At 39.7% G+C, this 17,185-nt stretch overlaps 1 protein-coding gene across 1 annotated transcript; it reads left to right on the forward strand.

Moving 5' to 3' along the window:
• The first annotated feature begins 2,424 nt into the window (after positions 1-2,424).
• Positions 2,425-14,184, forward strand: ankrd33bb (ankyrin repeat domain 33Bb). The gene is made up of 5 exons (XM_042430021.1): positions 2,425-2,901; positions 6,772-6,901; positions 10,407-10,547; positions 10,756-10,919; positions 11,126-14,184. The coding sequence occupies exons 1-5, from the start codon at positions 2,425-2,427 to the stop codon at positions 11,780-11,782; spliced, it is 1,569 nt and encodes a 522-aa protein (XP_042285955.1). The 3' UTR covers positions 11,783-14,184.
• Positions 14,185-17,185: the final 3,001 nt, after the last annotated feature.

Genomic DNA, 17,185 nt, shown 5'->3' on the forward strand with positions numbered 1-17,185 from the left:
TATCAGACTTAATCGGTTTAGAATTTCTATCATTGAAGAGACCAAAATTCAAAGTGAAAAATTCAATCATGAACATCTGGCCTACCAAGACTGCTTCTCTTGTATGTTCAGCAGATTAGAGTCTTGGATCATTAAAGGACACAGGTCGTATTAGTTCTGTTCAGGCTCAACTGCTTATCCTTGGTAGCCTTATGTTCAAGTTTGATTTTTTTATATTGGATTTTGGTGTCTAAATTTAACCAATCCAATTTGAGCAACCTGATCTTCTGACCTGATTTCAAGCGGCTATCACCAGTGTATTTAGCAATGCTAGCAGCATGTTGGCTGTAAACTCATTCTTGTTATAATAAGAATGGATCAACTACTTCTATGTGAAAAAGAACATTTGTAGTAATAAACTCAAAGATAATTATCACAGACTCTGCCATTCCCTTCAGCTTAATAGAACTTTCCCTCCCAGCTTTCGAATCACCTCATTTTCAGCCACAGCAGGCGGCTGCTTTCACCGAAAAAGCTATAAAAATCCACTGTATGCTACTTTACAAACACCAAAAATAGAGCTAAAAAGTAAGTCAATATTAAACTTACATTCAATAGATGGCCAGAAATATGCAACTGTTATCATATCAACTTAAAAGGTGAGAAAAAAATCAGTTAGTAGAATGTGACTAATTGAATTTGAGCTGCTTAAATACAGTTTTGAATATTTGACACTTGAATTCTCTTTTTAAATTTGTGAACCCTAAAAATAAATCAAGTTTCTGATACTGTACCACATGAAATTAACCGCTGCAAATGTCAAAGATTCAGATAAATGGTTTTAGTAAAATAGTGTAATGCTATAAATTCAGTGGTGAGGTCTCAAGTAGGAATTAAGTTGTTAATAACATTCACAGTAATGCTACAAGAGCATTTTTACTTCCTGCTTCATTTTCTTTCTGTCATGCTAATCTGTTGTTCATTTTGATACATGCTCTTCCCTGATGTTATTTGCCAATTAAAAAGGTATTTTAAGTCACACAGGTGATTTGAAGGAATCAAAAGACAACAAAAATATGCATTAGACACTGATGAAGGTGAGATTGAGGCCTGAACTCCCTCTTCCTTCCTCCTCCTCTGATGTAGGTGATCCCCGGTCCTGCCACTATACCGTATAGACAAATGAAGTCACGTGGGTGAGAAATCCAATTTAAGCTGGCAGTGTTAAGTGCAGCAGAAGATGAAACTAGAGGGGTGGAGTCATCTTGACCAGATGAACTAGTTACATGCATTATATAAGAATATCTCTGTCAGAAAAAAGGCAGTGAATGACTGTTGCTGTAAACATTAGCATGACAATTTTGCGTCTTTCTCTTAGTAAAAAGAATAGATTTTTTAAATTTAGTTTACATGGTGTCTGTCTTTAGTGCTTTTAATGTCTTGTGGAAATAAAACACTGGTTCACCATTTTCTTATGTTGTCCCTTTGTAAAACATAAAAAAGAAGATGCTCAAAAGTTAAGACATTCCCTCTGTGCTTATAACATTCAATGTTAACATTCAAGTTGTCGCAAGAGAGGGAATCGCGACAGAACAGCTAGAGCTGGAGAGAAAGCGTCTAAAGGGATTATCATGCGTCAGTTCAAGAGAATGTCTCTCATCCCATTGCCGGCCATCATCAAAGGAAGCCCAGTGTTCCTCCACAGGGAAACACAGGATTAGTTGCTCAGCGCTGTTATTGGTGACTGTAACTGTTCCAACCAAGACGACTGCTTCTTCTTCTACTTTCAAGAGGACAGCTTGAGCTTTAACCTCTCATGAAGACTGGGAATTTAACTCAAGTAGCCTGTCTGGTTTCTTGATGCCATGATCATACGATGTGATGGATGAGGTTGTCGGTGCCTTTGTGTGAACTGGCATGGAAATGGGCAGTGACTTTTCCGCAGTTCATAACGCATGGATACTTTTGGGTTTGTCAAACTCTGTTGATTTAAAAATGCAATGTGGACAAACTCCTTAAAGAGGAAATCTTGTGGCACTTCATTTTTATTGTCTTTCTTTGGTCACTTCACCAGTCCAGAGTGAGTATCTCAGATCATGCACATGACGGACCATACCTCTCTTGATGATAGCTTCTTGTGGAGTTCTTGGGATTTGTAACCCTTATGGCAACCTGAGAAGATTAATTTGAGAATGACGGAGGATCAGCAGCAAGTGCAATGATCTCATGCCTCCCCTGTGGCCTCTGGTGACCCTTGTCTGTTGGGAAACCTGACAGAGACGGAAACGGATAAAGGTCAAACACCTGGCAAGATTCAATCCTGTCTCGGGTAGGATGAGACACCGTATTGCAGTGGGCTGGTGGACATAAACTCTAGGTCCTCCCAGAGGTGTCCTGGCACCCCACAATAATTAAAGCACGTGAGTGGGGGGAGGGAGGGATTAAATGGTTTTAATAACGGAGGAGCAAGGCGAAGGTGCAAAACTTCAAGAGAATGGAGTGGCTGAGACTGAGTTCAGGACCAATAAAGTGGCTACGGATACACCTGTCATGTCCATCACCAAGACTGATGAAAATGTCGTCGAGTGTGAGGTGTCGGGAAAAGGCGAGAATGACGAGTCTGATGTTGATTACACACAGAATTATTGGGAGGATGATGATGATGTATACCAGGAGTTTGAGGAGCTGGACTTTGATGCCCTACCAGATCGCTCGGACACACAGAGCGTTCTCTCGGACGATTCCTTCTATCCCCCCAACAATTCGGTCGGATATCACATGTACCGCTCGCCAAGCCCTGAAAGCCCAGAGCCCATCTCCTTCTTCAAGGCCTGCTGCAACAACAATGCCATCATCGTCAAGATTATGATCAGACAAGGGGTGACTGAGGAGGAAGTGAGGGAGACGGATAGAAACCGAAGAGTAGGTGTCTGGGTTCAGCGCATTTTAATGAAAGGTTTAATTTTGATGTAGTGATAAGATCAGGAGGCAGGTTCACAATGTTTCATCAAACAAAGAATCCCAATGTTTTCCACTGGAAAATTTGCTCATAAAAGTTAAAATATGTGAATATTAGATCTTAAAGGACCATACGAGTGTTTTTAAGTTTTAGCCCTACAAATCACATATACTTAAATAATTATTGCTCTATATACCATACATTATTATTGACAGTTTTTTTTCAAATAATGCAGTTTTAGAGTTTAAGATTTTATATTTTATTTAACAACTTCACAGGCAGCCAGTGATTTCCATTCATCTCCATATGCTATGAAAATCAAGCAGACTTTTGTTTTGACTCCTATTGACTCCAATTATTTTTGCGTTGTAAACGAAACAAGTAAAATTGATTTGAAAAGTCTGCAGTGCATTTCCTAACAATGATAATATAACTTTGGCAAAATGTTATGCAGACATAACGTACACTCCAGCAAGTTTCTGGTCAGCCAATTGATTTTTCATATTGTATGGAGATGGATGGAAGCCACTGGCTGTTTGAAATGTAGGAAAAATTGAAACACATCAACATGGATTACAGTAAAATCAGCTGTAATGAGTAACCAAACAGATTGAAATGTGTCACAGTGGTCCCTCAAACTTTGTTCATATATTTTGAAGTCATCATTGCACTTGCAGCATCAGTGCTACGAAACCACCATTAGTGTTGATCATCATGTAAGGGATGCAGTGTAGACGGACATATGGTGACATCTTGGTTAGCTTGTGACGAATGAGACAATCTATTTGAAATGGGCATTGTCTACATCTACAAGTTTCCAGCAACATAAGGGTGTTACATTTGCCGCATGCTACTGTCACTGAAAAACACCCTTTTTCCCTTTTAACAATGCTTGTACACAAAGTTGATTTCAAAAATCCTCATACCGGTCATGGTACTAACTGTTAACAGTCACACGGTAGGTGGCTCTTTTATGAGCTGGGGATACATTATTTAACCATTAAGATATTGTACCTTGGAATGGGAGCTGCAGTGAAGCCTGCTACGTTGAATTGACACTCAGTACCATTTTTAGCCTTTTTAAAATTTTTCCATTGTAAGCTCTGACCAGTTACTGTTGCTACCATACCTAAAAAATCTCAGTCTAGTCAATGTAGAATTTCTTTTAAAAAGTGTCAGTGGTTATGAAACCTACAGTTCTATAATTGATCACTTAAAATCCAATAACTGGTATGTCATGTTATGGCGCAATGAAGGATATAAAGCACTCGGACCCTGAGTGAACTCACCGGTAGTCATATCAGGTATTGCGGTCAGGCCAGCTGAGCCTGGTGCGGCTCCTGAGCATCAGTGAGCCAATGAAGAACAATTGGTTAAGCCTCAAGTGACAGATGGGGAGTGTAACCTGTATAGTGACAGTATTGAGAAGCAGCTTGCCATCAGGGCTCTGCTTTTAAAGGCCTCTCTAAGACATTGACCTGAGCACTGGGTAAGAGATATTCTATGCTAATAGAGCTAGGTCAGACAGAGAAGCCTGCTCCTGGACAACTGTGACAGTAACCATTTGTTACACCTATAATTATGCTGACACAGCTATGCTGCCATGGAAATTAGCATGGTGTTATCCTATTGGGATACCGAGCCAAACAATGGCTTTATCATCAGCAATCTTAGACAAGTAGTTTCAGTGAAACATCAAACAGTGCTCTCCTTCCATACAGGTAGGAGCAAACTGGGTGTCATTTTTAATATTTGATATATTAGGACTAGGCTGACCTCCCAACAGAGTTTCTCTTTGTGCAAGAGTTAAATGTACAACTTCTCCGGTACTTTGTTGTTTGTTGTTGTTTCAGCTGATTTGTAACCCTAACCCACATGTAGCCCATGCTCTTAATCATCTTGGCTATAATTTTGAAAAAGACATACTCTCTCATATTTGTCAGTCTGGAGACAAAGTTTGGAAACAACTTCTTTGAATTTATGACTTTATCATTGTCCATTAAAATAGTTAATTGGTCATTCAGTTAAAAACTCACTACTCAGAGGTAGCATGCAGTGTGCTGACTGTAGGCAGATTAGTCTGTTTATAATTGGGAAGTTATAATTTATTACATGTCATATCTCATTTGGAAAGATTGACAGAAAATTGGTATTACAGCTGGAGACAAATTATGTTTGTGTAACTTTTCTACAGGCCTTCTAGGATGAAGTATAGTGGCACTTTTGCTACACTGTACCAAAAGTAAGTCAGTAAATCACTCATTAGTACTGAGTTAGCAGAAAAACACAAGCCTGTGCCCTATGAAGGCAGGCACCCATGAGGATTTCAGGATGTTCCTTTTAACATGTCAGTTCATGGAAGATTTAGTTAATATTAAAAGGGAACTGTGCGGAATCTGATAAATCGCCTTAAGCAATGTCACTTGTGTGGAATACAATAGCAGATATTTCTGGTTCTGATTAATTGATTTGATCATTCTCTTTAAAAGCTGTTCGTTGTGAGTCCAACAATGTTATAGGAGTGCAGAGCTTTGTTGGTGGAGTGCTCTTTAAACATCCTTGGGATGTTGATGAATGGAACTCACTTACTGTTATGATTTACTTTCATTAACTTTTTATTTTTCATTTGTTTTAGCAGTTTACTAGAGCTTTTCATGGGTCCAGAAGTCTATGCCTCATCTCATGCAGCCTGAAAACTGAAAACCTTTGATTAAATTCAAACAAGGTCTTAAATGGTACATTCATAGCTTGGTTGATCTGTTCACTTAAGCATGTCTAGAGTCTTTCTCTTGAAACAATGGCATCCATGGGCAGAGTGGAACTGACTCTTAGCCCAGGATTTAAACAGTGGCTTTGCCAATCACAGGAGGGGTGGTTGGCAGGTCAGGATGAGGTTATCTAGGTAGATTATCCATATAAGGATTGCATGTTTATACCAGGTGTAAATGGGGTCAGAGTTTTACAAGTCCACCGTTTTTCTATGAAATGGACGGCTCCTACAGGTGCATTCACTTTAAGTCAAAATAAGTTGTTTAGATTATATGGTCAAAGTGTGGGCTTGCCTATAAACTGTGTGATTGTTTGACCACTTTTGTTATGTGCCTTACTGGACTTATTCCTTTCAGCAATGTTGGCATGAGACCAGACCTGAGCAATTAAGTTGATGAGAAACTATAGTCATAACTGATAGGAATTATAGCTAAAAGACTTAATTGTATTTCAGGTCTGCTCCAACTTTAATCCAAGGTGGACCAAGTGGGCACCCCAAAACCCAGTTCAGTTTTGGTTACATCCTCAGGTTTTCAGGTTGTCAGGGATGTTCTAAGACCTCCATTTCACACTAATCGTTGAATACCATCCACAATTATTTTCAGTCTTCTAATTCCCAAAAGCTTTAAAATTCAACCCCTAGTTAACTTATTTTTGGTAGGAAAATAAATTACCACCAACCCAAACACTAATTCCGATTTAACAGCTTTTATCCTTTTAAATATGAGTAAATCAGCCAGAAACATTTGTTGAGTGCTTAACAAGTGACCATTGTCCAGCTGGAAAGCCATGCTTAGCCTGAGTTAACTGTCCATTACAGACTCAGTGTCTGCCTGTTACACTTTGTGAAAAGCAGCCATTTACTTTGCTTGTAGGCAGGATGACTGATAAGCATTATTTCTTTTTATGCGAATCACTGCAATGGATTTCTCCTGTGAGGAAAGCAGTTCCATAAAAAAGCCTCACTGTAGCCCTGAGAAACCATTTTGGTGTTTTAAGAGCCAAAATCAATCACAGACAAAGAGAGAGAAAGAAACTCAAGCACTGTTGTTTTTGGGTTTCAGTCTGGCCTGATCATGGCGTGCTACCATGGCTACGTGGATGTGGTCATCGCCCTCGCTCAGTGCCCGTATCTTGATGTCAACTGGCAGGACAATGAGGGCAACACCGCTCTTATCACTGCAGCACAAGCAGGTAAACACACCCTATTAACACACATTATTAAAATGCTGCACATATCAGTATTTAATAGAACTTCTCTCTGACACAGAATCAAGCTTTCAAGGTGAGACTATGTAACTTCTGCTGCTAAAGCCCTATTTGGACTGGTGTGACTAGAAACTTATGGTGGCTAATGTTACCTAATGTTAGCAAACTTTAAAAAGATATTGCTGACAATACTCACTGACTTTATAACCCCACTTGTTTATTGTCACACATAACGTTAGCATTTAATGGCTTTATCTCAAAAGTAAAACTAGATATGAAAAATTCATACCCCACCAGGAGACATGTATGTTGTTTCCTACTTGTGGTCCTGTTCCACGTGCTCAGGTCGGTTGAAGAGGTTTTTTAAAGCAGCTGGGTCAAAAGAATCTCAGGAAATGAAGACAAATTCCAAGTGCCATTGGCCTCAATACAGAGGATATTTTGACTCATACTTTTGTCAATAGTAGGAAAAGCACAGGTGTTACTAATAACATTAACGATGGTTCTGTTCTGTTCAAGTGTCCCAGTAAGCCATGACAGTGTGACGGTGAGCCATCAGCCATCATTAATTTAATTACTTACACCTGTGCTTTTCCAACTGTCACATGCCAAAATGTCTTCTGTGAAATAGGGGCTTTTATCCTGTAGTTATCATTTGTAAAAAGTTACATAGTCTTGCTTTAAATGGGAATGTCCTTCTCTGGCAGGAATGGAAAAACATATAATTAAACATTTAGGCCAATATGCTCATAACTTTGTCTTTAAGTGTGAGATGATAAGATCAATATCAGTGTCATCCCCGTGGCAACCTTTCTGTGATGACAGTCACAAGGAAGTCACCTTTCTCGCCTGTTGTTAGCCAAAAAAAAAGTTACAGCACATAACTTCCCCTAAAACCACAAATAAGTGAGCTTTAGAGATGCTGGAAGGTGTATTCTTGAACTTAAGACTGAATCTTTCTCCTTGCTACAAGTCTTTGCTAAGCTAAGCTAAGCTAATTGCCTCCTGGCTCTGGTTCCATGCTTAACACAATAAGGTGGGTTTACATGCCCCTCTTTTTATTCACATTTTCAATTTGCACATTAAAAAGCCCTGACGTAGCAAATTAATCTTAAAGTAAATGAGGTATATACATTTACGTATCCATGGAAGCTTCTATTCCACTGAAAACACAAACAAGCAGCAGGCAAGTTTCGTCATCAGGATGTGAGGAGACAGTTGCGCTTCTCAAATGAAAACTGTACATACACAAACAGAAATGCCATATTTACATAATGTTTTCTACATTCTTTTTCACCATTTGAGATTTGACTGGTGCTTCTTGCTGTGCCTGTTTTCTTGTAAAAGTTAAGTAGTAAAAGTGCATATCCACTCAAAGCTAATGGAATCATCATTTGTAAGTATCTGTTAAAGTGCTTACTTTAAGACTTACATAGTCTTTTACAACAAGATTCTGTAGAAGTGTCACTCAGCATTTTAAGTTTGATTTCCTTATTTTTCTCCACCATTTACAACACTGGAAGAGATCCATTTAGCATTCTTCATTAAAATCCAGCACTAAAATCTAACAGTTACACAACCAGATATCAGATATTTGTCACTTAAGATACATACAACACTTCCAAAATGTCTTATATAATCTGATCACAGTAAAAACATCACATCTGTTCCACAATTTCTATCTTCATTTAGAGACATTTTCTTCTATAACATCTCTCAATGAGACATGTTACCTTGCATACTTTTATGTTTCTTTCCCCCACTCCTTTTGATGCATAGACTGGAAGAAGTTTTATAGCGGGAAAATTAATCAGAGACTTTCAAAATTGGCCCAAATTAAAGCAAAGAGAATATTATGAGGTCTGGTGCTTCTAAATGCAAGAATCATTGTTATTTGCTGGCATTAGAAAGTACCATCGCAAGTAATTTCATAGTGATGCAGCCACATCTCATCTGCTAACGATGATGAATGGCTCACTGTGGTCTGTGATGAATAGCTGCAGACTACTCTTCATTTTCTGCTTCATTAAAAGGAGTATTGATCTCCTTTCATGACAAAGTACTCTGCAACACCTCAGGGAAACAGGTGACCGAGACTGTGAGTCCAAAGAGTGAGCAGAGTGCTCGAGTATATGAGCAGAAAAACTCACCTGAAAACCCCTCACTGAGTGTCTAGATATGGGCTGAGAATTTAACACGGATCAGCTTCAGTATTAACCAACATACTCAGCCTTCCATCCAACTACACTTCTGTTTCTAGCTGTGTCTCCTTAATGGATTCATCTTCTGCATGAAAACTCTGCACTGTGCATCACTTGCAGGAATTTTAATAAATCAGACTTTTAGTAGCATGGATTTAGACTGGATTTACTCAATTAGGAAGTCAAGTAGAAAACATTTAAGAAGCTGAGCTTAATGATAAAAAAAACTGCAGTCTGACTTGAAGTACCATCAGCAACAGGTAAGTTACTTGTTCAGTCCCCAGAGTGGCTAACAAAACATAAGCTTGAAATCATATTGCCTCTTCTACACATAACTGTAGACATAGCAGCTTTAATTAATTAATCATTAATTTTGCACTGTATTAGGCTATACAGTGGTATATGTGGGCCTGACTGATAGCAGGATAGTAATTAAGTGTCAAGGGGACGATGACAAATAGAGTGAATGCAATAACCTAACAATATTAATATGAGGGAGTTAATTCAGTATTTGCAGACACCTCAATACAAAAACAGAGCTGCTAGCTTGCTGCTAGCACTCTGGGTGCTGTCTGAAGTACCAGTAGCTACAACAACCTACAGCACTAATTTGAGAGCATGAATTTAAAATGTACTCCTAAAACTTTCCATAGCCTTCATAGTCAGTCTTCTGCATAACCACCACATACTGTATGGACACAAAAGGGCTCAGTATGCTTCAAATGAACCAATGTGTATGACCTATTGTCTGACTATGTCTAGAGGAAAAAGTGTTAATACCTGTTTGTAATGGCCACAATAAAGCTTTCATAGTCTACTCGGTTGTGTACATGAAAAGTTGTGGTGTGAAAAATGGAAAAAAGAGCCTGAGTGAGAAGTTCAAATCTTGTATACTTTCTCACATTCACACACCTGGCCAGTCACTGCGTGAGGTGGGCATGCTTCTCAGATCGTTGGTGTTGTAAAGTTACTTAAACTGTTGGACTTAGCCAACAAGGGTTCAGATGCTGTTTCATGAATCCAACAAACTCTTCATTTGAAGCATACTGAAGCCTATACTCACCAGTTTCCCTGTGACTGTTATTTTGTAGTAGTGAGAGTGAAGCTAGAAAGGTGACTAGGAAGACAGTGGGTGTTACATTTACCTTAAAAAAGTGGGACAAATGGGATCTATGGTTGAGGAAGCTAGGTTTGATTGATGATAATGCAATCTTTAACAGGTCGATGTAGTTAATCTAAGCAGGATTTGCCACTTGTGTAACACATGTCCCTGTTTTTATGGTCTACAGGGCATGTGTACATCTCTAACTACCTGCTCAACTACTTCCCTGGGCTGGACATCGAAATGAGGAACTGTCACGGTTTCACAGCTTTGATGAAGGCTGCTATGCAAGGCCGGGCTGACACTGTCAGAGCTCTCATGCTAGCTGGTAAAATACAGGGCAACATTCCCCACTAAAAACATTTTAATACCCTATTGAAATGTGCATATGCTGTCTTGGGCCACTTGCTTGTCAATGGTCCTCCACTGTATAAGCAAGTGGGAACTACATGTATTAGATGTGTGTAATTCCTTGATGTATTGAATAAATGTGCAAATGTAAAGTAGATCACTTCCATGAATCTATATGTTACCAGGAGGTGACGTGCAGGCACAGAGCAACAGCCGCGCCATGACATCCAGGGAGTGGGCTCTCTTCACTGGTCGATATGAGACGGCATACATGATGTATCGGCTGATGGCGAAGCCCTGTGCTGAGCAGTTCTGTGACTCCTTCTCCCTGGAGTGGCCCATGCTGGAGGTTAATAAATTCACTATGATTTGTAAAATTCATCATGACATATAACATCCTGCACATGAATGCACCACTAAAATCTTTTTTAATTTCCCTGTGAGGAATTCAATACAAGATTGAAAAGATTGAAAAGCTAGCTCGAAAATCTGTTCTTTTTGAAGTTGATTCCTTTGCTCAGCAGTGTTTAATCTTCTGTTTTGGCTCTTCCGCAGGAGCTGGTAGCCCAGGCCCAAGAGCCAAAGTCCTGCTGGAAGCAGTTTGTCAACCTCTCATCCTGCTGCCCTTACAAGTTTTACATCAACAACAGGGTAAACCCTGTGGACGATGGTGTTCTCGACCACATGGTGCGGGTCACCACCAGTATCAGCAGTCCGTTGATAGCCACAGCTTGCCGGACAGTGTGCCCAGGCAGCCCACCATGCGTCGGAAAGCGGCGCCATGCAGTGCAGGAGATCCTGAGGAGGCAACGGGTGGCTGAGCTGAAGCGTCTGGGCCCAGACAGACTGAACAACTACAAGAGATTTTTCCAGAACTCACGGGTCCAGCTCATCCCCAAGGCAAAGGACCGGAGGGCCAGCCTCCAGCCTCAGCTGCTGAGCGACATGGCTACAGCGTCCACAGTGGCTATAAGACGAGCAAGTCTCCTGCCACTAAATATGCTGAGGAGAAGCAGTGTGCGACCAGGCATTGTGGTGCCCAAGGTGAGACTCTGCAAGGCCCCGGCTCCCAGCTACAAACCAGAAAAACTCAAACAGAGCAGTGACTACAACCAGCTCCAGATCCCCAAGTGGGATTACAAAATGAAGAGAATAGAAAGGAGGAAGGAGGAGGAGAGGCAGAAACTGGTATTTGCGACAAAGAAGAGATGAGGGAAAGGGGAAAAAAAGGGGCACTGTGCTCACATTATCTGACAAAGAAAGACATGACTTGCTGCAACTTCAAAGAGCTTGAGTGTATCTTGCTGAAAGGCCCTCACATGGCTCACGCTCGCACAGTGTTTCAGTGCTGGAAAAATTAACCTGAAGAATTGACTCTGTTAATGTGAATATAACTGCTAATATTTGTTTGCTGAGATTGCCGATTTTTGATTTGTTGCCTTGTTCCTACCTGAATTTGTGATGCAATGTGGAAAAGCTCAGGAAAAGAATTCCACATATACTTTTTGTAATTCCTGCCCACAGAAAACATTTTTTCTGTGTCAACAGTTGATATTTATGGTGCATTCAATGACATGTGGCAAAAGAACAAAAGAAGATGAAGTGTCAGGGCGTCAGTATGCTTTAAACAAAGTTGAATGATAATCAAAAAGATTGGGAACCCCTGGTCTAAAGGGCCTGATATAGTCCAAAATGGACACGGACGGATGGACATCCATTAGGTTCTGTTCACTCAAGTGAATTGGTATTCCAACTTTGGAATATCACCAAACTAAAGGTACCCTGTGGAGGTTTTGACCACTAGTAGCACCATGTAATAATGTTTCTCAATCAGGAAGAAAAGGCATTCAACACGTTTGTTAGGCCTCAAGGACACACCTTGCATTTTGGTGAAAAACACTGAATGTAAACATATTTAATGTTGGTTTATAAGAAAACCTCACAGGGCAGCATTAAGTGTGGCAATTAGGGACAGCTCTAAACACTTTTGCCCCTAGTTCATTTCAAGCATACTGAACCCTTAAAAAAGGTCATCACCTTTGGAAAAACAAGGGTAGATGAAAGAAGAAGAAAAGAGGAAAGGTTCAACAACAGAGGAGATATTCTGATTTGGAAAGAATGAGAAAAGGACACATTAGGTAAACAGTTGAACAAAGTGAAATCTGACAGCAGAATTTGCTGTATAGGAAAATCAAGAGGGTAGAAATGGGTCTTGAGAGGCAGGAAGGTGACAGCCAGATGGAGGGATTTCAGCAGATGGAGAGAAGAGCTCTGACATGGCCAAATGAAGATTCGTAGCTTGCTGCTACGGCAGATTTCAAACTGGAAAGAATCGCTGAGCAATGCGGGAGGAAGCTAAGAAGCCATTTTATACTGATGCATAGTACAACAGGTATTTGCAAGGAAGGGAAGAGCTTATGAACAGTATTTGACAGCTGAGCTGAGGAGCCAGCTCACACAGGCTTTGTAAAGGCTTTGTGGAGAATTGGAAAGGCAGAGCCAGAAATAAACAGCTTAGTAGTGGACTGACTTGTTGACTTGGGGTATGCATTTCTTGCTCTACGAGTACAGGAGACAGTCTGAGAGCCACTATTAGCTGTTTCTGTGTGACTCGATGCATATTTGAATTTGGCACTGGAAAATCAGTGATGAAAAAAGCATTTGAAATGCTTTTTTACATAATATAAGTAAATTAAGTATATATGCTACAAAAGTATCAGTGAGGAAAAAAATCTAAAATATGGTAATTTAAATATGAAAATCTCTATTAAAGATGGATGGAATGAGTTTATAACGACGTACTGTTTTTCATATCACCTTTATCACCCTCTAGTGGCAACCAGTATAAATTGCAACACGATTATCTCTGCATGCCATGCAGCCCTCCCATCAGGTTCCTTTCAGTTATGCCTGTTGATGCCTGATGTTAAGCTAATAAGTGCCCACCAGAAATTCAAATAAATAAATTATATTGCAAGTGGGGCTGTAAATCACTTTGATTTATTGCAGTCATTTTTTGCTGTGAGGCAGGACAAATGCGTGTTTAATATTTAATCTGTCATGTAACTTTTAAGACTTTAGTAAAATGCTAGTAAACCATGCAACACCAAAGTGATGAATGAGCTGTTTTCTGCTTTAGACCTGCTTGTCTAAGGGCTGGACTAAACTGGTCTGGTCTGGACCACAGTGGACTGGAGTGCTAAGGCCCACCTCCATGGATTTCTGCCAAAAAATAGAGCCGTTAGGTAACAAAGCACAAGACAAAATATGATTGATTAGTAGCCTGTGCTGAATTGTTAATTTCTTCCACTACTGACCATCTGAACATTTCTGGTACTCGGATGTTGACAGGGTGGAGATAGAGCACTGGATTGAGATTCAGAAGCACCAGTGTCTCAGATTTATGATTTTAAAATCAGTTCAACAAACTGCATTTCATTTACTAACTACATAGCTGACTGAAAGCAAGAACACAAACACTGAAAACCAGATCAGCATGCCACATGTAATGAATTGAAACTGGCCTGGCAAATACATATCACTCCATCCCCAGGCTCTGACAGAAAGACCACAATTATATACATACCATTGTGTTGACAGGGCTCTTCTTTCTACCTTCATTTACTATGGACTGTGTATTAATACATATAACTTTCCTGTGATATATATATATATATATATCTAAAAATATTGATATGTATTTTTGATAGGGATATTGAACAATAAACTACAGTCAATTTCATGCTCCTCTTTGTAATGTTGTTCAAAGAGAAACTGTACAGACATTTTTGCATAAACCCTCTAATTGTGTGTGTGTGTGTGTGTGTGTGTGTGTGTCTCTCTCTGTCTCTCTCTCCTTCCTTTTTTCACTACACACAAAGTTTATCCAAATTACTGTTGGCTGCAATAAACTTGTCTGTGATGCTCTGAGGCTGCCCAACTGAAAAATCACTTTAATATTACTAAAGCAATTCAAGATGTGTGAGTCAGTCCTTCCACAATAATGCTGTTATTATGAAAAGTAGTCACTCATTATTTATAAAAAAAAAAAATTAAGCACAGCAGTTAAAAACTTTGTCAGCAAACTGAAATGTGTGTTTTGGCAGGAAATGATAAATACCAAATAATTTTCTTCTGGGTGACTCAAACAGTTTGAAAGAAAGAAGGGAAGAATTATAGATAAATATAGGTATAGGTGAAATTGTGGAGGTTTTGTGTATTGTAAGCCCTCATGAATACCATGTAAAGATTTGACTGGAACCATTAATTATATGGGGGAACTTGATTTCCAAACATTGTCTGAACAAATACAGTATGATAGCAGAAAGCTTGAACCAGAATTTATTTACTCATGCTGTTTTTAACTGTAGGTGTCATGCAAAAAGTATTTGTGGTGTACCTGAGATAAGGAAAAAGACACAGCGTGTAGCCTTCCACTCATTTCTGGAGCTGTGGATGACGTCTCGCCCGGGCTTTGTTCTGCACTCCAACAGTGCATGTGTAATGGGAAAAGACACGACCTAACCCTGAGCTCTCAAAGATAAAATCTGTGCCTGTGGTGTAGTGATTCTATCTGCAGCATGCCATGCAGAACAGGCCTCAGAGACTAAAATGGCCGCCGCCCTGACCTGTTATGCAGTTTCTCTAATGACCACTAGAGAGCACCCATGACCCTTTAAATGTCAATATACTGCAGTTGCATGTAGCATTAAGGTACAGATACAGTAAAAAAAAAAGTTTGGACACACCTTTCCAAACAGGTGTGTGCAGGCATTCACCTGCAAACATTTAAGTGCAACACACACACTTGCTGAAGCTACATTTGAAAATGGTCTGATCTTCTGTCTCCTCTGATGCACTGGAAAGCTCTTCTCAGCTGCTTAATAAGAAACTGCATAATCCAGACTTTCCATCTGTGGAGGATGAGGGTCGTTTTCATGCACAGAACAGTTTACAATGACTTATGTGTTCAAATCCAACTTTAGTTTTTGGTTTTAGTTTTGTGTTACAAACACTTAGTTTGAGATAAGTAATCAAAGTAAAGAATTTCTGGTCTTTACTGCTTAGTCAAAGTTCAGTTCTTATTGCAGTGTTGTTGTAACCAGGGAGTGAAAGCTGAAAGCTATCCCTGCTGGTGTGTTAAAGGGTGCTTCGCAGGGCTGGTGTACTATAATGGTAACTGGTAAATGGACTGCACTTATATAGCGCCTTTCTAGTCTTCTGACTACGCAAAGTACATTCACCCATTCACACACACATTCATTCATATGCTGATGGCAGGGGCTGCCATGCAAGGTGTCAAACTGCTCATAAGGAGGACCTAATCATTCACACACACACTCACAAACTGATGGCACAGCCATTGGGAGCAATCTGGGGTTCATTATCTTGTCCAAGGACACTTCAATATATGGACTAGAGGAGCTGGAAATCGAACTGCCTTTCTTCCAATTAGTAGACAACCACCTCTACCTCCTCAGTCATAGTCTCCGGTCTAGTCTTAAAACATGTTTTCTCTTAAGTTCTCAGACTTCTCTCGGTCTCGGGTAGGGGTCTTGCCCATTACAGTCTTTGCTTGCAACCAAGTCCAGTTGGCTCATAGCAGGCTGGAGAAGCTGCTTTGTTGCCAGGCAGCTGTCAGTTGCCTAGTTCCCTTTCCACAGTGTGTCTTTATCATAAACCAACCAAGTGTTTTTGAAGTGAAACTTTATCCACAAATGTCTGCAAGATATTATACTTTCATATATTTAGGCACATACAGTATAGATTTTCTATTCCTATCACATTTAAAACTTAGATCCAAAAGACTAAGTGATTGAATAATGAATGGGCACTATTTTTGTTTATTGACCTCAGTCCAGACTTGGTCTCAACCATATTCTGAGTTGGTTTTGACTTGATCTCCAACCTGTTATCACTTGGGCTTGTGTCAGGCTCGACTCAAGTGGTCTTGACTACATCTGAGTTTTGAGAGTCAGTTGCTGCACGTTAACTTTTCTAATGCAAAAAATATATATTTATCACTTTTCATTATTTTAATGTCTGCTTATATTTCTCCTGGGTACAATTTTCCAACAACATAACAAATCACTACTCTGCTTTCTGGCAATTGACCACCAATTTCCAGATGTTGGAGTGTCCTTGAATGCATCACTGAGGAGAGGTTTGAAAATCACTCCCTTAACAAACTACACCACAATAACCTTACTCTGACTGAAAAACTGAAGCAACATCTTTGCTGTGATGGATTAGTTGCCTCTAGCTAATTCAAGCAAGTGACGACTACCACAGCTTTAGACTGAAGCCAATGCAGAAGCATCTTAAAGCGTCTTAATTGAAATATTAAGTCATTCCTTTTCTTCAACAAGTCATCATGGTCTCAGCCTCTAAATTCAGGCCCTTTAATAAGTGTGTTGGTGGTCATTTTGGAAATTATTGCTCTGTTGTGAGATCTGAAGACTTACAGTAGATTTGATGTCCACCGTGTGGGTGTTGATTGACAGCTGTGATTGACAGTGCTGTTCACTCCAGCTTGGTTAACGTTGCTCTCTCTGAGTTGGACTATTGTTGCAGTATTTCAGTAAGTTTAATGTTACTTGACTTGTTACTTGTTAG

This window comes from Thunnus maccoyii, chromosome 12 (genome assembly GCF_910596095.1).
Source record: "Thunnus maccoyii chromosome 12, fThuMac1.1, whole genome shotgun sequence".
NCBI lineage: Eukaryota > Metazoa > Chordata > Actinopteri > Scombriformes > Scombridae > Thunnus > Thunnus maccoyii.